The following is a 20,964-nucleotide window of genomic DNA, read 5'->3' as shown; positions in this document are numbered from 1 at the left end:
CAACATACAGTGAGAGTTTAGGTGCGTCTGAGTGGGGCATCACTGTCAGGATGGGGGAGAGGAGCCGGGCCCAGCCTCACTTACACCTGAATAGACTATGTCCTTTCTCCACACAAAGGGCTGCATACCCCCTGTAGTTAGGCTGGGGTCCGGGCAGGAAAGACAGGGCATCTGCACATTTCAGAGCTATGCTTCTAAAAGCTCCCCCCCACTTCAAAGGCACAACTGTGTATAAAAGAAGGACCTCAGGTACCAACCATTCTGTACACTTCTGGACCTGTGGATACTCTGCCAGGATGACTGAATTCTGTGCTGCTGAAGGACATCCACTGTGCTGGACTGCACTGTGCTGACCTGCTGCCCTCTTGTGTGGGTGAGATGAATTGGACCTGCATCACATGAACCCAAAACCCAGAGTGACCCCTAGGGCTAGTTGACTGGTCTCCTCATCTGAAGCCTCAGGGACATAACAGGCTTCCCAACATCTGGTACCTGGACTCTGCCATCTGTGAGTCTTCCCTGCCAAGTGGTGCCACCCCAGTTCTGTAGTCTAGGAAGTAGGCCTAGGGTGCTTGCCAGTGAAACCAATGCATCTTCTTTATAGAACAGCGCATCCCGAGCAGAACCGGTGCATCTTCTCTGCTGAGCGGCGCATCCCCAAGCAAAACCCAATGCATCACCGCTACTGAGTTGATTGGGCCTGTCACAAAAACCTGCATTACCCAATGCATCTTCACAGAATTAACACATCTCCCTGGCGGTTAGGCACATCCACAGCCCAGGAACCGACTCATCGTTAGCTGCCCGCCGCATCCCTGACAGCAGACTTCGCATTGCAAGTCTAGTCTGCGGAATCCTCTACAATGGTGCAACAAGACCTTGCATCTCAGCCTCTCCGCATTGCTTGGACTGAGCAGCGCATCTTTGACCTGGTTCCACGCATCGCTCCACAACCAGGATTAAATGTACTCTGTTCAGCGGGCCTAAGTGGGTCCCTGTAGCCACTCTGCAGTTCATTGCAGTCAGCCTGCACTTGTGACTTTGTCCCGGTCCGATGTGAATAGATGCACCCAATAGCTCCCTGTGCTTTTTTGTGCACTTTATCACTAAAAACTTTAAAATTCAATATCTCCAGTTCTACTAATTGGATTTTTGTCTAGTCTTGTTTTATTTATTCAATTAAGCTCTATAATTCTTACCGTGTTTGGGATCCTTTTTGTGTGGTGTTTTCACTGTTTGAAGAGTTGCACAAATTCTTTACACATTGCCTCCAAGTAAAGCCAGACTGCTCTGGGCAAGGTAACAGGGTGTGAGCAAGGTTTGCTTGCTCTTTAACAAATAGGTTAAAACTATTTACTTATTGAAAGTACTTTGCAATTAGCCAGCAAGGATGGATCTATCGGAAGATGGAGCTCAGAATAAGCTCAGAGAAGGTAGTGCACACATCGTTGCTGGTGTCATTCGCTCCGATTTTAACGTGCACTCAAAACTTGTTTTATCCTGTTTTTTCCGTGTTTTTTAACAATTACTGTGGCTAACTTTTAGATTTGTTTAAATTGTATCTGTTTGTTTCCCTGCTGCATGCACTTTAAACTGCTCACCCCTCATCGGTCTCCTGTTGCTCTGCTCCCCGGTCCACTGCAGCAGCAAGGCTGCTGTTTGAGTGAAGGGAGTTGGTCTTTTTCCTTTCCAAGAAGTGGGTGTTTCCCACTTCCCTTGGGCCACTATACGGTGGCCATTTTGGAGGTGAGACGCTCTAATCTTCCTCCAACTCCCATTAGGGTTTACAGGTATAAACTTAGCTGATGGCGCTGACGTGCAGCGGGCGCGCATATCAGCCTATCTTCGCATGTTCATCTGTCCGGGGCCGGAGGCCCACCCCCCTGCCGGTTTCAGTCCTCACCACCACATATACTCCCCTGAGTTACCCAGGAGATTGAAGATATCTCCTAGTTAGAATTGCCTTCACTCCATTCGTACACTTATGGACATTTTGACTTGTCTTCAATGTTCTTATACTTTACCTCCTCCACCTAAACCCCGCCAGGTCACTGCCTCTTCCTCAGTCTACAAAATGCTGTCTATTAACTGCAGATCCTTATACAAACACGCCACGCAAATTTCTATCTGGCTCGAAGAGGAATGTCCCGACGTGCTATTTCTCATGGAAACCTGGCTCAATGCGGAGTCAGAACCTGACCTAGTTCAATGTCTCCTACCGGGTTACTATATTCAGAGGAAAGATCGGGAACAGGGGAGGGGAGGAGGCATTGCCATTATTCTAAAAGAAGGTTTTAAATGCCGCATTGTCCCCAATATCCTTCCTGACCGCCCGCCCAGCCCATCCCCCGGTCTCCATGGACAACTGTTTAAAATTCTGCCAGAAGCTGTTGGCAACTTGGCAAACTCCCCTACTAAATTTACTATACTGGGGGATCTCAATTTGCATTTCAATGACCCCTCAGACCCAGTAGCAACTGAACTAACCCAAAATCTTTTGGCTCTTCAGATAAAGCAAAGTGTTACGAGCCCCTCTCGTGAAAAAGGGCATCTTCTAGATCCCGTTTTCTCCAACTGCTAGGAACTTACTCGGAGACCCAGTCCCAGTACCATGGTCGGACCACTTCCTGTGCCCCTTCTCTTGAGATATATCAAACCCCCTTAACACTGGCACAACCAGTAGCTGGTCAAGCACCTCCTAAAACTAACAGTCAGGGATGTTCCACTGGGCAGCTCAAACGCACGCTATGACGAACTTGCAGAGTTCTTCTCCAGTAAGACCAAGGATATCTACGGCTTACGGAGCACTCCATGTCTGGTGAGCACTTTCTCAGGGAAATCCCCTTGCTAGACATGAACAGCCTAGTGAATATATGTGGCTCAGTAAAATCTGGCTCCCAATGACCCCGCTCCTCCCCAATGTTTTTGTAAGGCAGGGGATACAGTCTTCCTAGTGTTGCTGAAGCTGCTTATCTTGAATCTAATAATATACTCCATCCGGCTCAAGCTGGATTTCGCCCCCAACAGGGGACCGAAACCGCATTACTCGCAATGGATGAAAAGGCCAAAATGATCCTAGACAAAGGAGGATCGACGGCCATCATCCTCTTGGACCTCACTGCCACCTTCGACACTGTTAACTACGACATCTTGATCCACAGACTGAGGAATGTTGGTCTATCAGGTAGTGTCATCACCTGGTTCCAGTCCTTCCTCAAGGACAGGAGCTTTGAAGTAATTGAAGGAGATAACTCGTCAGATCAAATCCCACTTAGATGCGGCGTCCCTTAGGGCTCATCCCTGAGCCCAACGTTGTTCAATTTCTGCATGAGCTGACTGGCACAGATTGTCCTCCCTTTCGGGATAGACATTGTTACGTAGGCCGATGATTCCCAGTTAGTGGTGGCCCTAAACCACCCAGGATCCACCTCGTCCAGTCTAGGCCCCTGCCTGGAGAGAGTCACCAAATAGATGGAACTCTCCTTCCTCAAACTAAACGGAGATAAAGCAGAGCTCATGATGCTGGGCGACTCACCCATCTCTGACATCAGCCTAGCTTGGCCAAGCTCTCTTGGCTCCCCACCCACACCCAAATATCAGATCAAAAGTCTAGGCATGTGGCTAGATCAGTCACTCACTCACTTTTGACCATCGGGCAACTACACTGGCAGCATCCTGCTATGGCATCCTGTGGATGCTCCGTAAAGTTCTTCAGCTCCTCCCTTTTTCAGCAAGAAGACTCAAGGTCCAGGCTTTAATCCTCTCTCACCTCGACTATGGAAATGCTCTGTATTTAGGAGCTCTTAGGGCTACCACAAATAAACTGCAAGTCATCAAGAATTGTGCAGTACCGATGCTTTTAATGATTCTCAACAGCCACTCTGCAAGGCCTGCTCTGAAAACCCTGCACTGGCTCCCGGCTGCGAACAGAATAAAATTCAAGTCTCTATGTATTGCCCACGAATCTTTCTGGAAGATAGGCCCCCGCTCCCCCTCATCCAAGCCATCGTCTCCCCTTACCACCCTAATAGACTCCTTCGTTCATCCAATCTCTACCTAGCGGTGGTCCCTAAAATCAACAGGATGAGAAGTGGTGTTCGTTCCTTCTGCTTTACTTCCGCCAAGCTCTGGAACAAGCTCCCCCTCCACCTACGATCGGAAACAAATCTCCTTCCCTTCCGTAAACTGCTGAAAACTTGTTTTTTTAAAAACCCTTCCTATTAAGCTGTTGTGACATGCCTCTCTCTCCGCTAGCGCTGGAACGCCTTCGAGTAGCCATGTGCTCTACAAATATCCATAACATAACCTCCAAATATGATCACAAATGACCACAAAGACTTGCTGAAGAGCAAGTGTCCTGAGGAGCCTTTGTGGTTCTGCAGAACAGTCTTAGGCATGCAAGTGGGCAGGAAGGTGGAATCACATTAAGGAGGAAGTTTGAGTTGTGACTAACTTTCAGTAGCCAAGAGCCAGAGTAAAGAGCGAGGTCTTAAAGGATCTCGTAAGTTTGAGATTGTCATTTCCCCTTCTTAGCTGTAAAGGTAGATAGGTTCACATGGAAGACCAATTTGCTGGAAAGATCTGCCAAATTACTTGCATTAAAATGGTTGAGTGAACAGTAGATGCTAACTGGCAGAGCTGAATATTCTGACTGATGGGTAGGTGGCAAACATTTTAGGAAGAGTAATTTGGTGACAGCCTTCAGTGTGTGCTGTGGGTCAGATGCCGGATTTTAAAATTGTATTGTTCTTTTCCCGGAAGCCAGTGAAGGGACTTAAGTGCTTGTTTGATATGATCTTGTCATTTCAGTCCAAATCGGAAGCTGAATGTGTAGTCTCATAAAAAAATTCCGGCTATGCTCTTATCTCTGACCAGCCATTGGCCTTTCTTTTTTAAAAAAAACCACAGAATTTGAGTGCACTCAGAAGACTGATTAAAGGAGGCATTGAAAAAAGGCAGAGAGTGGAGTCCATTGTGGTCCCACTCATCTGTCCCCATCTAGGGCTACTTGTGCTGTTGCTTTGCACTGTAGCTCTGGGAGAAAGACTGTGAGGCAGTGGTTGCCACTGCTCATCCTTTAAAGCCAGGTCTGGCCAAGTGACTTAATTTTCTCCCCTTCCTGCTCGTTCCCTGGACAGGAGCTACATGAAAGGGCTTACCAGTCCTAAGACACACTCACTGGCCCCTACCTGAAACACTACTGCCTGCTGGATTGGGTGTTCATCATTCCTCTTTTATTTTTATAAGTGGGTCTACATTAGGGCCTGTCACCTCATTATTCTCCCTCTACATAAGCAAAACCTACTGCCTCAGAGAAGACTTTTTGCATTCTTTGAGTGGAGCGCACTCTAGGTATCGGTGCTCAATGTCTAAGACCTCCAACATGCACCTACTGATAACAAAAGATAGCGTTCTGAAATATCTGTACACTTTCATTTAATTATAAATCCCATTATAGTAACTTGCTTCACTTTCTGACCCAAAGGTGTGTCTCAAGTAAGTAAATGTTATTTGTCGTTTTATGACACTCGCTGTTCTTATTCTCCTGCCACAGAAACAGAACCATCTTTTGTGGAGGACCGACTGCCAGAAGCCTAAAGGTGCTTGATCTAAAAATACGAAAGTAGAACACTGGAATTCTCTAGGGGTACGTTTAAAAATGTATTTTTGTTATTGTGAAATTGAGTGCTTGAAGTTTGTAGCTGTGAGGAACCATCAATTTCACTTCTTCAGAATATGCAGTGATTTGAGTCTATATCTGGCATTCGCAGCAAAGTCCTTATTCACTACAAGATCCTTCTTGCTTGTGCGTTAAAGTAAGGACCTTTTTTAAATTACTCGGATGAGAGATTTATGTAGCATTGGACATTGCCTCGCAGTTACTTAAACCTAACTTTAGTGAACCGAGCACTGAACGACCTGATCATTTATTCAAAGGTTGTGTGTGTGTGTGTGTGTGTGTGTGTGTGTGATATTGAATCGGGTTGATACACTGTCTAAAAATTTTTTTCTAACTGTTGGTTTTGTATTAAGTACTGAGATTCCATTAATGAATAATGGTTCCATGTTTTATTGAAATTATGAGCACATTGTAATTGTCCATTGTATTATATGTTCACTATTGTGGTTATTTCATTGTAAATATTGTTGATTTTTTCACTTATGCAAAATGCTGTTATATGGCAACACATGAAGTTGATGACGGTTTTTGTCTAGTCTACGTATACACAAAAAAATCAAAAATTCAATTGAAAGAAATGGGCAGAATTTAATGCCAGGATAGACCAATAAAAAAGTTCATCCTCAATAAACATTCATTGTTCAATTTATAATAGAGGCTTAGGTAAACTCCCCAGTTACATTGTTCATTGAGGCCCGACCTACCCTCTTTCCCATTGGGCCCAACCCCCTTTTTTTCTCGGATCTTGAGCAGTGGCATCCGCAATCTTCCCTGTTGACTCGCTCCACTGCTGTCTCTCCTGGCACTACCGACATCCTGCGGCATCCGGAGCTCCATTCTTATACCCAGGTCTACAGTAATTGTGAGGCTGCAGCATTTTTCTACATTATTTTGGATTTGCTGCTTTTGTCACATAATCATTCATCTGCTGAATATCCTGCAGATTTTAACAAAACAAAATAGTTTCTAGTTCACACAGTTCAAAATTTCTGAAAGAGCAGTACCACATGTTGCCAAGCATTTAAAGACCTTTGCAAAGTTTGACTGGTCAGCTTTCTGTTGCTTATTGCTATATTTGGGTGTTAAACTAGTATTAATGAGGTGTAAACTATCCACAGACAGTGTTAACAGGTGTAAACAAGTGTAAACATGAGAAAATGAAGTAATACTATGCATTAAGCTACGTTGTTTAGTTTTTACAGCTGCATAATTTAGTCCACCCTGCTAAATAATTTGGCCCACAACAGAGCCGGATCTACATTACCGAAGCTGGTGCTTGCTGGGCCCATGCTCACGAGTCGGTGCCAGTGCCTTTTTTTGTAGGCCTGGGGAGGGTGACAATTGGAAGTGGTCAGAGGACTCTTATAGCTACCAGCATCCTCTACACGACATAGAGGACAAATTGTATGAGGATCTGGCGGATGCCAGTGGTTTGGACACCTCACCAGACACTAGTCTGGTCTCTCCGCCTACCGTGGCTTCAGAGAAGGGTACCTCTTTAACAGTGGTGATGTGGATGGCAGCCTCATGGCCTCCTGCATCCTTATGGTGGCACATGCCTGTTGACATATACTGGGTGTGAAGTGGGACCTGAAGATCCAGTAGGCACAGTATTAGGGGAATCTCTCCGACATGGTTCAGATTTCAGGGAGAACTGCAAAAGACCTGAAGTGATGGCTGACCAGCCATGATTAGGTCAGAGGCAAACCCCTCTCTGTTCCCCAACCAGAGTTGACTGTAGTGACCGATGCATCATTCCTGGGCGGCCATCTGAGAGGATTCTGGTCTCCGGTTGAGTCCGGGTTCCACATAGTCTACTGGAGCTGTAGGCGATCTGGTTGGCATTAAAAGCCTTTCTTCCTTCGCTGGTGCAGTTGTTCATGGACATAAGTACTCTAACAATCCTGGAGTGATGGGGTTTTGGACTCTTTTTCAAGGGACCCTGCATCTCTGGACATAGCTGCCATTTCCAGTCACTTCCCCGGTGGTTCAACACCTGGCCGGATCTCTGAATGCCTGGGCGGACAAACTCCGTTGCTGATGCCTAGTGGTTCATGAATGAAGTCTCCCTTCGGGGGTATCGCAAGGTCTCTTTCAGGAGTGGGGAGAGCCTTGGTTATATGTGCTCACTATCATCAAGAATGCGTAATGTCAGCAGTTTTCCATGCTGAAGTTTCCAAGGCGGCTCTCACTCAGACACAGTTTTCACCTCTGTAGGATCACCGGTCTCCTGCATGTCTTTTCACCCATGCAGCTCCTGCCCAGAGTTCTTAAGAAGATCAGGAACAACAAGGCCAAAGTCATTCTTGTGGCTCCAGATTGGCCATGGGGAGTCTGGTAACTAGTGCTATTGATCACGAGTATTGGTCCTTCGGTCAGGCTGCCTCTTTGTGTAGACCTTCTGTCACAGCAGAGGGTCCTGTACCCAAACGTGTGTACCCTCTGCCTTCATGCGTGGAGATTGAGGAGCGACATTTGATGGCTCTCGACCTTCTTTCTGAAGTCTGTGACGTTATCGTGGCAGCCAGGCATCCCTTCACCAAGACTGTCCACGCCTGCTGTTGGGACAAATATGTTGTATGGTGTGCATCCAGACAGATTAACTCTTTTTCTGCACCTTTATCTCAGGTTCTACTGTTGTTGTTTCTTTGGCCCAGCAGGGTTCTGTACTGGGTACTGTTAAAGGTTACTTGTCTCCCAACTCTGCATTTTTGTGGTTGGCGAACCAACCGTCTTTGTTCAAGTCACCTGTTGTGACTAGGTTCCTGAAAGGGTACAACATGTTCCTCCATAGGCCATTCATTATGACCCAATGAGAACTTAACCTGTCCTTACCTTTTTCAGGTGTGCTACCTTTAAACCTTTCCATAACTGCCCACTACACTTATTGACTCTCCAAAAGGCTCTCCAAGTGGCTATAATATAGACCAGGAGGGATAGCGAGCTGCAGGCCCTCTCTATCCAACCTTCTTATACCACCTTTTCCCCAGATATGCTGATCCTGCGGACTTGTGCCTCTTTCCTACCGAAGTTTCTCATACCCTTTCATGTAGGCCAAAACATCACCTTTCCTGCCTAATTTGCTCTGCCTCATCTGTCCAAAGAAGAGGGTAGGCTCCACCGTCTGGACCCAAAAACAGTGTTTTCATTCTATATTGACACGAGTTCCGAGTGGATGAACAACTCTTTGTATGATACGTGTGGGCCAAGAAAGGAAAGACAGTGCAGAGAGAAAGCATCTCACAATGGATAGTCCTCTGCATCAAAATCTGCGATGCACTGGCCAAGAAGCAACACCCTGGGGCTTGCATGCTCATTCTACCAGAGCCAAGGCTGCAACCATTGTGTTAGCTCGTGTAGATCCCGTCATTGACATCTGCCAGGCAAAAAGCGTGGGCATCCTTGCATACGTACATCAAGCACTGCTAGATCCATCGCGACAGGCACATTTGCCCATTTGGTCCTGCAGGACCTAAAGTTCTAAATCAGTTTGCAGACCCACCTCCAGGGAGATATTGCTTAGGTATCTACTCTAAGGTAAGGAATCTGCGGCCTGTAGTCTCGTTCAGATGGACAAGTTGCTTTCCTTAAGTAATACCTTGACTGGTAGCAACTAGCCACAGATTCCTTACCGACACTCCTAACCTCCCCGTTCTGCGAGCTGATTTAGTAGGGTTTCCCCTTTGGAGGGCACTAGTATGTCAGTCTTCTTTGTAGCACTGCGCTTTTGGAGTGGAAAGTAATGAAAAGTAACTGACGTCCGTGCACTGGGTTGGCGCCTATATAGGCACTGCGCACATATCTTCAGCGTCGCCGACTTGGAGCCAAATAATACTACCTACCAGCGTGCAGGGGTACTGCTCAAAAATTTCAAGATCCATTCTGATGCCTGGGGAATATTCAAAGGTAAGAAATCTGGAAGGTGTGGTTAGGGTGAGCATCATGGAGGCCGCCATCGAAGAGCACTTCCACACCGAGTATACTGAGACATGCGGGTGCTGCTGGGAGCGCCATTGACAGCCGGGGGCGGTGCATAGCTGACCTGACAATCGGCGGAACTGAGGCGGTGCTGGAGAACTGCTGCACCGTCTCTGCAGCAGGAATGGGACAAGTCCCGGAAGGGCCGTGAGTGGTGCATGGAACAGAGAGAAGACCCAGGGCTACAATTCTGTACAGCAGGCAAGTAATGTGTAGATATCTATTTTGCTTGTGATGGTGTTGCTCTTTGCAAAGGTGAGTTTTCAGTTTCTTTCCTGCAGAAGTCTAGGATCCGTTTTTAGGGAATATAGTTCTTTATCTTGGGTGGGAATCTGAGAAGGGCTGCCGTATTTTTTTCATTCTTATCAGCCCAGCATGTGTTCCTGTGCATGAGACTTGAGTCACTTGGACTCAGACAGGTGTCATGCATGTTTTTGTGTGTTGCCTGCAAACAGATCGCTAGATTCTCTTGGCGATAGCAGTGCTCCCAGTGTGGTATTTGTCTTAACTTGAGTGACTACCATCCCAGGATAAGCCATTACGCAACAAATGTTGTTGATACATTTTGTTTACGTAATGGATAATGCAACAACAATAGATTTGCGCCGCAGATTGCAACTGGAATCGCATAGCTAAGCTTGAAATATGTCTAGGTGCATTGTATAGGATAGGAAGGCCAAAGGGTTTAGTGCAATCTATCAGTGGAAGCTGATCACCAATTGCTGTCTTTGAAGATGCTAATCCCTTTTGAACCAATCATATTTCTATACATGAACTTAGAAGATTTAGGAGAAACAAAGGCTGTCCGGAAACAAAACGTTTTTGATGCCGTAGCTAATAAGATTATATAGCAGTTTAAACCATTAATGAAGAATATTGTGGAGGCAAAAACGATTAGTAGCGTGGAAGATTTGGATAAGAGAAAGTGCGAGCTGGCAAAAACTAGTGCGAGAGAGAGAGACTTCAAAGTGTATGTGCCTGAAATCGGAGGCACTGCAGAGTTTTACAAGTGAGGAAGACTGTCACGGTGCATGTTGCAAGAGTTGCCCTGCTACAATTAGAGAATGGCAAGAATTTGCTGGCACAAGACGTGTAATTGCGAAACAAAGTGAAATGTAAAGTTGCTTGTGGATTTGGAGTGGCCAAAGAATACATTGAGATACAGGTCCCTGATGGGGGGAATTGTGTAGTGGTTGCAACTATTGAGACTGGTAACTAATGTCCTGCTTTCAGGGTATTACAAGGTTAAACCATGAATTTATGTAGATACCCGTTATGTTATGCTCTTTTATTATATAGCTCTTGATTCCTAATTACGCGTCCTCATTGCATATCTTGTTGCAGATTGGTGGCTGTGGGATTACCCATGTAGGGTCTTCCGGCTGCCTTCCACGAGGTTTAGAGTTGAGACATACATGTTGATTACATCATGTTCATTGGCTGTTATGAGAAGGCTCTTCGGTTTAAAGAAAAGGTTGCCAATGTGAAAATTCTAGTTCCAAAGAAAGACAACTTGCTAGGAAAGAGCAATTTACACAGAAAGGGGTCATTGCCCCATGTGATTTTGAAGCCTTTAGCTTTCGCAACAGTAAATTTGAAAAAGCTAAGGATATATTCTAGATGTCAGAGGGCAGCTAACATTTGAGCTTGAAAGGGCTTCTATGAAGAGTCCTGCAATAACTGTAATTCTTGGAAGGTAAGATTACTTTTTCAGGGCCTATGAGTGAGATGGTAATCCTGAGTGTTTTTGAAGGTGTAAGGGAAATGTTTGTAAGTACAGTTTGCTAAGAGTAATTAGAAAAGAAAAAAATATTATTTTTTTTGGCAAAGAGGCGTTTACTCCGTGAGGGGAGCGGAGTCCTGCTGGCATTCTGCAGTATGAATCACAGGAATAGTAGGTGTGAGATGGCACATGGATGGCTATGTTTTTGGAGCAGTGTCTACTGTTGGTAATCGCTGCTGCAGACAAGTGTACCCAGTGAGTACTGGATATGTCCAATGTGCCTATAAAGTCCACTGTAAATGGATAAATAAGGAACTTGACCCAAGAGATGACAGATCAGCAGAAATTGAAAAGAGAGATAAGGGAGTTTTGGAGATTGTGAGGATGCTGTAATGAATATAGAATGTGATTCCAGAGTGGCTCTGGGACCATCCCCTTGGGAACACCTTATTTTCCTCTTGAAACAGAGGATTCCACAATGTTGTATACGTAAAGTTTCCTTTTTGTTCGTCAAAGTTCATCAGATAATTGGTTCAAGATATATTCATTTTAAACAATGATTACACTCATTAATATGCATGAGTGACACGTTAAATCACGAGACATCATTATGGTTCAGTGTGTCCAATGCATTTCGGGCTATACAATACGCCCTTCATCAGGGAACAATGCTGGAATCAAAAAAACAATATATATTACCACCTTCCATGTAACCATATGTAAGTTCATTCAAATAACATTCTTATGCTAGATAAACATATGGCTGTCCGATTGTGCAACAAACATAAAGCAAGAATATACAAAAAAATATACAAAAAAATCCAACAAAAACTAACACTGGATAACTCACATGTCTGTAAGAAGTTTGGTGCCTGCTGAACCAATGTAGTGGCGCTGTTACCAAAAGGAAAGAAATGCGGCTTGTGTTAGACTGTGTGAGCGCGATATGTGCAATGCAGCGTAACGGCTTCGTTCTAACGTATCCACTAACCTGATGCTCGGTAAGACCGGTGTATTCAAAAGTAAGGGTGCCCTCTCTACAGAGGGTCGATGCTCACGGCGAGTGTGAGATTTCTCACTGCAGCGTAATGGCTGTTGGGTTCATGTTATGAAACGCAATGCCGATCACGTGATCGTTAAAGTTAGAAAAAAGACTACCGGGCTGTGGTAGCCGGGGAAGGTTCCATATACAATAGTATGTATGTGAAAGCAATTGCGAGATTAACCTGAGCGTATCAAACTATGTGAGAGAAACGCAATGAATTACGTATATGAAAAGCCACAAACTGAAAAAAATAAAAATAAAGAATAAAAACTGAAAGGATCAGGGCGGTAGCGAACCGCTAAGCATAAGGAAATGTTCTCTGGAGACGTGCTCCAACGTGTTGTGCTACTACCAAGATGGGTTAGAATGAACATTGTAATGGATGTGGTAACCATTATACAGGAGGACCAAACTAAAAGAACACCAGGGCAAATTTACAGCTTTATCAAGATTCACAAGTAACATGAGAATTCGCTTCTTTCATTCAAACCAAATGGCGTATGAGTGCACAATTTAAAAATCCAATAATTCTCCCTTTGGAGAATATATTTGGTATTGTCTCTTCCTTCTGTTTTTTCGATGGTCTCTAGGATCATGAACTTCAGCTGGGCAATGCTATGCTTGGCTTCCATGAAGTGCGTTGCAACAGTTGATTTCGTGTTTTTTAGCCGTACATTAGATTTATGCTCAGTGAGTCTTGTTTTCATTTTTCGTTCGGTCTTCCCGATATACAATTTGCCACACGGGCATTTGAGGGCATATATGATGTTGGACGAGTCACAGGTAGCATTGACTCTCAATTTAATTTCTTGACCTTTCATTGGATGATTAATTTTGTTACCTTTTATCACATTGTTGCAATAAAGGAGGTTCTTTAAAACTCTGAAGAACCTCCTTTATTTGCGTTCACAAGATCAAAAAATCTAGGTGAAATGATTCAACCCAGAACCCCAATCTCTGAAATCTACCATGGAACCAGACCATGTTACAATTGCGGACACTGCAACAATGTGATAAAAGGTAACAAAATTAATCATCCAATGAAAGGTCAAGAAATTAAATTGAGAGTCAATGCTACCTGTGACTCGTCCAACATCATATATGCCCTCAAATGCCCGTGTGGCAAATTGTATATCGGGAAGACCGAACGAAAAATGAAAACAAGACTCACTGAGCATAAATCTAATGTACGGCTAAAAAACACGAAATCAACTGTTGCAACGCACTTCATGGAAGCCAAGCATAGCATTGCCCAGCTGAAGTTCATGATCCTAGAGACCATCGAAAAAACAGAAGGAAGAGACAATACCAAATATATTCTCCAAAGGGAGAATTATTGGATTTTTAAATTGTGCACTCATACGCCATTTGGTTTGAATGAAAGAAGCGAATTCTCATGTTACTTGTGAATCTTGATAAAGCTGTAAATTTGCCCTGGTGTTCTTTTAGTTTGGTCCTCCTGTATAATGGTTACCACATCCATTACAATGTTCATTCTAACCCATCTTGGTAGTAGCACAACACGTTGGAGCACGTCTCCAGAGAACATTTCCTTATGCTTAGCGGTTCGCTACCGCCCTGATCCTTTCAGTTTTTATTCTTTATTTTTATTTTTTTCAGTTTGTGGCTTTTCATATACGTAATTCATTGCGTTTCTCTCACATAGTTTGATACGCTCAGGTTAATCTCGCAATTGCTTTCACATACATACTATTGTATATGGAACCTTCCCCGGCTACCACAGCCCGGTAGTCTTTTTTCTAACTTTAACGATCACGTGATCGGCATTGCGTTTCATAACATGAACCCAACAGCCATTACGCTGCAGTGAGAAATCTCACACTCGCCGTGAGCATCGACCCTCTGTAGAGAGGGCACCCTTACTTTTGAATACACCGGTCTTACCGAGCATCAGGTTAGTGGATACGTTAGAACGAAGCCGTTACGCTGCATTGCACATATCGCGCTCACACAGTCTAACACAAGCCGCATTTCTTTCCTTTTGGTAACAGCGCCACTACATTGGTTCAGCAGGCACCAAACTTCTTACAGACATGTGAGTTATCCAGTGTTAGTTTTTGTTGGATTTTTTTGTATATTTTTTTGTATATTCTTGCTTTATGTTTGTTGCACAATCGGACAGCCATATGTTTATCTAGCATAAGAATGTTATTTGAATGAACTTACATATGGTTACATGGAAGGTGGTAATATATATTGTTTTTTTGATTCCAGCATTGTTCCCTGATGAAGGGCGTATTGTATAGCCCGAAATGCATTGGACACACTGAACCATAATGATGTCTCGTGATTTAACGTGTCACTCATGCATATTAATGAGTGTAATCATTGTTTAAAATGAATATATCTTGAACCAATTATCTGATGAACTTTGACGAACAAAAAGGAAACTTTACGTATACAACATTGTGGAATCCTCTGTTTCAAGAGGAAAATAAGGTGTTCCCAAGGGGATGGTCCCAGAGCCACTCTGGAATCACATTCTATATTCTTAGCACTGGCGTTTTTAGGGGTATCTACGCCACCCTAGGTGAACCCAATTGGACGAATCTACATTTAAACGCTGTGCATCCATCCTACCACTTGTTACTTGTTGATGCTGTAATGAAAGCATGCTAGGGCTGGGCACTGAAATGATCAGTGGAATGAGGAAGTGATTATTGTTGGGGGTTGTAGAATTTACATTTTTGACAGTTTCTTTTCTTTCTGTTTTCCATTGACTTTTAAAATAGGGGGTGAGTTGTGACTTGTCCAGGACTAGGGTTCGAAAACCGTGATGAAATACTAGGGCGGAATCTTGAGTGTTGTAGATAGCAGTGTTTTGAAAAAGAGAGAACAGCTTTTGGTGACAGCCCTCTGGGAGGCTGTGTTACCTGAAGATACAACTTTATTTTGCTCTTCTAGCTTGTGTAGTTACTTACTTTGTTACCTGAGGTATGTACCTGCAAGCTGAGTGTTTAGTTGTGTGCTCTTTCACCACTTAGGACACGGCGTGCTCATATATGCCACCTCCGATAATAAAAAGGTAAATTAATAAACGTGTACACATTATCTTGTCAGGTACAGGTAAACATCCGTGTTGCACACATCCCTCCTCCAGGGTAATTTAATGGCATTCCTTACGGATGCTGTACCTGTGAGACATCTCGCTACCCAACTACAAATGTTGGTGCCTGAACTCACTGCTGAGATCACAGGCTTGGTTTGAATATATGTTGTCCACACAAAAAATGTGCACTTTTGTTTTTGAGTAGCTTTGTTTAACATGAAAATGAGAGTTCTATAAAGGCAAGTAAATGTATAATATGTTGATATATATTTTTAGATTCAAGGTGATTTCAGAGGGGCCTCAGCTCAATACAGAGAGGATTATAACGATGAGTACGGAAAGTTTATATCAAGAAAAGATGCAGGAACTGCAGAAGCAACTGAACGCCGTCATGCAAGCCATCAACACCAACTCTAAGGTATTTTTTAATAGAGCTTTTACATTTTTACTTCCTTTGTTGCTAATAAGTGTTTAAACCAGGACTCTAGCACAATGGAGCTAAAGGTGCCCAAGTGAAAGCTTATACATCCAATCCAATTTTTTTAGGAGCCAACAATTTCAACTAATTTAAAGTAAATAAAAACATGATAAATAACTGCATGAATCAAAAAAATCATTTCATATACTAGAATATAGCCTGCAGTCATTTGCTGCTGCTCAACTAAAATGAAACGACTATCTCATTGGCCAACTCGTCAACTCCTGCCATCTAACTCTTGCCCTCACTTCTAACTCTTTGCCTTCTCATCTAACTCTTGCCCAAACAACCTGTTTGCCTCACCAACCATGCTCTTGCTCCCATCTACTCACTCGTTTTTCAGTTTGTAATTTTTATTGACTGAATAAGCAAAATATCATTAGAAAACATGATACAAATACGTACGAGGCTGGGAAGGTATAAGGTGCTCACTTATGTAAGTGTAGCACCCTGCACCAAATCCATACAACCCTTATGGTGGTTTTAGTGGTATTAGACAGCCTTAGAAAGCTGTCTAAGTGGTAGCTGTGGAAAGCAGCCTTCAGGCTTGGTCCAGAAGGAGTGTAAAGCAGCTTGTTGTACCAGTACTTAATCTTATGGTGTAGGTTAAGTGAAAAAAAAACACACAGTGTAGTTATAAAAATAGTTATTTATGGGGGAGGAGCTACGCGTCCATAGGAAATGGCCGCCTAGGCCAGTAGCTCCGGGCGACCCGTCCCTCGCTCCACATATCCTGCCTTTTATCCTGTGGCGCCGACGACGGCTTTCTCTGGCGGATGGGTAGCGGTGAAAGTTAACGAAACCCCGGGCTCGAAAGTCTGTTGTCAGACGAAGTTACTGGCTTGGGAAGTCTGGGGCCTCGCTTGCTGTGGAACCGGGAGCTTTCGTGACCACACGGCCGGCCTGAAACCGAACAACATCGGGTGTGTTGACCGGAAGTCACCGGCCACATCCAGAGGTCGATTGAAGACCCGGACGCCGGATGAGTGCCTATGGCCCGTTGCTGACCGGTGATGTTTCTGTGGGGGCCCGGCGGACTCATAACGGACTCTGAGTGGCTGCAGGAAGACTCACGAGGGTGCCGCCACTGAGACGAGCGCATTGGAGCCTTCAGTGTCGCGGCGCACTGAACGCCCGTGTGGTGTGGCTGGACGGTGATTGAGGCTGCAGGGGGGCCACACGTACTCCACGGCACAGTTAAAGAAGGGTATAGGAGCAGCACATGCGGTCGGCAGAGCAGGGGGGGCCGGCGATATATGGGGCAGAGACGCAATCTAAACAGCTGGTGGAGCGGTGCCGGAAGGTAGCACTGGAGGCAGTATCGGAAGAACCCTGAGGCTGGGGCAGAGAGTGAAAGGGACAGGTGGTTCATGAGTGAGGGCGACAGGGTAGCTTTCAAGGACACCTGTCCCTACCGCGGACTGTCTCCCCCGTGCTGGTGACTGTTTCTCCAGTGAAGCCGGATTTGTATGGCAGCCTTCTCTCCCCTGGATTATTTGTTGCGCTCTTTGAGTGGGCGGCATACCACTCCTTTCTGAACTAAGGTTGTAGCCCGTGGACGTTCACCGGGCCTGGCGCGCACTAAGTTTGATCATTTGCTGCTCTCAGCACCGGGGGTCAGTTAATACAGTACCAGCTGATAGGTGTCTGCTGGGGTGCAATTTATATAAGTGCCCGGTTTCATCTCATTGCCGCTGAATGCCTGGAGGTATTCTGGTGATTGGAATCCAGTAGCCGCTGGTCGGTCGTCGCCTCCAGACTTTAATGGTGTGGCCCCCTTGCTGGAATGGTCCGGAGCTGCTGTTACCTGACTGGTGGAGGTGTGTCTTTGCCGGGAATACCTCCGGATGCCGCTGATTTGACTGCGGGCCCTGGGTGATCCTCTAACTGTACACACTCTTGCTCTTGGAGACTGTGTGCCCGGCCGGCACCTAGTGCATTGCTTGGTGGATTGGCGATACTTGACGTTTGATCTGGTTGGAGTTAGGAGAGACGGAGGCGGTCCAAACGCTAAGGGAGTATTGGCTTTTATCCCGCCGGAGGGACGGACCCGTTGACTCCCTATCTCCTGGTGGGCTACCATCTCTGTGAACTTGCAGTTTTTGTCCATCGGTTCACAATGGCGACACGACCAGAAGGTGAGAGGCAGGCCCCTAGGTCGGCCAAGGGTTCCAGAGTTGTGCAATCTAATAAACTGGATTGGTACACGATGCCCAGAGGTTTGCCCACCAGGTCGGGACGGACTCCGGAGGGAGGCAAGGACTCCGCGGAGTCAGTGCCTGACCCTACCCTGCAGGATGTGATGGCTGCCATTAACGGTCTCAAGTCCTCCCTGGGACAGCAGATGGAGTCGCTGGACCACAAGTTGGATACAGTGACCATAGAGGTCAACCTGCTTCGCGCCGATCTCCCGAAAACCAGTAAGAAGGTCAATTCCTTGGACATCAAAACATTAAGTCTGACAGACGATGTCTTGCAGCTGCAACGTGAGGTCCGGGAGCTTAGGGCTTCGGACGCCTTGACTCGTCACAAACTGGATGAATATGAAGGGCGACTCCGAAGAAACAATATCCGCATTATTGGAGTCCCGGAGAAAGCGGAGGATGGGGTCCCCCACCTCTTTGTGGAGGATTTGATCCTCAATCATCTGAAGCCCAAGGGTCTGGGAATTTTTTTTACTGTGGAGCGTGCCCACAGGGTTCCGGGGGGACGACCAAAGCCGGGAGCTCCACCTCGCCCGATGATCGCAAGGGTGCTCAATTATAGAGACAGAGGCGCTATCCTGCAGGTCCCCAGATCTAGTGGGCCTCTAAGATATGAGAACTCCACCCTTAACTTTTTCCCGACTACACGGTTCAGAGGCAGCGACAGAGCTTTCTTGGAGTAAAAAAGCGGCTCAGAGATAAGGGTTTAAAGTACGCTATGCTGTTCCCTGCCAAGTTGCGGGTGGAGGCCGAGGAGAAGGTTTGGTTTTTCGACAACCCAGAGGTTGCCTCTGACTGGCTGGAGAATCTTTTCCCTCGGGGGGAGCCCCGGAGGGACGGCGAAGAAGACGGCCGCGGTGAACAGGAACAAGAGTGAGTACTGCATTGCTTGACTGGAGCAGGCGGGTGGACGCTATGCTAGTTGCAAAACTTTCCTTTGAGATTACCCCCTACAATTGTAAGAAATGGAAGGCGTGAGGAAGGGCTGCAAGGGGCAGGAGCGGGGATGCGGGGCTCTGACATGCTCCCTTAACCTATATTTAGATAGTTGATTAGTTAGTGCATGGGGCAACAGGCATACTGTGAGTTGGGGATTGGCGGACGCCGAGAGCAGGGGTGCAGGGTGAGAGGTTGGGTTTGATTATTTATTATTTTTTTTTTTTGTGGCTGTATTTTTTTTTTGTCGATTTTGTTCAGTCTTATGATTTGTGTTATAGTTGGCAGCACTATATTGGTTTGGATTAATATGCAACAGATGACAGATGATTATTTTTCTTTTGTCTATGATGATGGGGGGTAGTGAACTAAAGGTTATAAGTTGGAATGTTAATGGATTGGGGGACAAAATCAAGCGTAGTGTGGTTCCTCAATATTTAAAACGTTGTGCGCCAGAAGTGGTCTTACTCCAGGAAACACACCTGAATTTATTGGCTGGATACGGCTATTGTACATTGAGCCGCTTGCCCAAGTAGTAGTGAATGGACGAGTCTCTACACCCTTTCTTTTAGGACGAGGCACGAGGCAGGGTTGCCCTCTCCTTTTTTCGTTGGCCCTAGAGCCCCTAGCAGCATGCATCCGTTGGCCGCCATCAATCCGTGGAATAAGATGGTCCCCGGAGTGGAAGGATCGGATCTCTTTATTTGCAGACGATATTCTGCTTTATTTGACTTTTCCCGGGAAATCCCTCATGGTGGTATGTGATGTGTTAACTTCTATTGGTAAAAATTCTGGACTCTCCATTAATTGGGCTAAATCGGTGTTGTATGTCCTTAGTGGAGAGGCCCCAGACCCTCCGATAAACTGTCATATACAGATTGCCAAGAATGGATTTAAATATCTGGGTATCTTTATTTCGTTGGATGCGACAACTAGATATGTTGAAAATCTACTTCCCCCACTGGAGCGGCTTAGAAGTGACTCTGCTCATTGGCGACTGCTTCCGATCTCTTTGTTAGGCCGGGTGGCCCTCTTTAAGATGATGTCCCTTCCGCGCTTCCTTTATGCCCTTCAGAATACTTTAGATCCAGTGCCCGCAAATTATTTCCGCGAGGTAGAGGGACTTCAGCGAAGTCTGTTATGGGAGGGGAGGCCCCGCATTGCATTGGCCAAGTTGATGATTCCGTGGTATGATGGTGGTATCGCCCTTCCGGACATCAAGCGTTATTACTGGGCCTCTCAGTTGGCAGCTATCAATCATGGGACTTATGGGCCAGTTGAGGATCCAGGATATGCCATGGATAGATGGCTTTTACCAGGTGGCAATTATAACAGAGCACTGTATACTAACCCGGTGAAACTTGGTCTCACAGGACCGACGAAGCATGCAGTAAAAATCTGGTATGATGCCACGAGTTCTCTGGGTTGGAAAAATAAATTAACGCAGACTACCCCACTCTTTGCCTCAGAGAAATTAGGTAAACTGTGGAATACCAAGGGATTTGATAAGTGGGAGCTGAGAGGGATCTCAACTGTTAAGGATATGTGGAACAAGGGGCGAGTGAAATCGTTTGAAGACTTGCAAGTAGAGTACAAGCTTTCTGTCTCGGAGAACTTCAGCTATTTACAGGTCAGACACTCTTTAACGGCTGCTTTGTCTGTGGGGGAGGATTTACCGGAGGCCTCGCCTCTTGAGGATAGGATTTTTGATGGTCACCTCCCTGATAAAACGATCTCCCTGATCTATAGGAAACGTATCAATAGTAGGGCTGACTTACTGGCGGATCTGAAGGTAAAGTGGATAGGAGATGGTTTAGAACTGAATGATGAAGATTGGCAATCAGCTGTGT

At 45.5% G+C, this 20,964-nt stretch overlaps 1 protein-coding gene across 7 annotated transcripts in view; it reads left to right on the top strand.

Annotated features, from left to right (window-relative positions):
- Nucleotides 1–20,964, top strand: part of LDAF1 (lipid droplet assembly factor 1) — a 294,437-nt gene that overhangs the window by 54,595 nt on the left and 218,878 nt on the right. For all 7 annotated transcript variants that reach the window (XM_078665073.1, XM_078665072.1, XM_078665070.1 and 4 more), the window contains 2 exons: nt 5,555–5,647; nt 15,773–15,914. In XM_078665073.1, the coding sequence (XP_078521199.1) occupies nt 15,825–15,914 (90 nt within the window). In that variant the 5' untranslated portion in view covers nt 5,555–5,647; nt 15,773–15,824. The remainder of the gene's footprint in view (nt 1–5,554; nt 5,648–15,772; nt 15,915–20,964) is intronic.

Source organism: Lissotriton helveticus, chromosome 10, assembly GCF_964261635.1.
Source record: "Lissotriton helveticus chromosome 10, aLisHel1.1, whole genome shotgun sequence".
NCBI lineage: Eukaryota > Metazoa > Chordata > Amphibia > Caudata > Salamandridae > Lissotriton > Lissotriton helveticus.
Note: the sequence above shows the minus strand (reverse complement) of the source record. Positions and strands in the feature narration are given on the sequence as shown.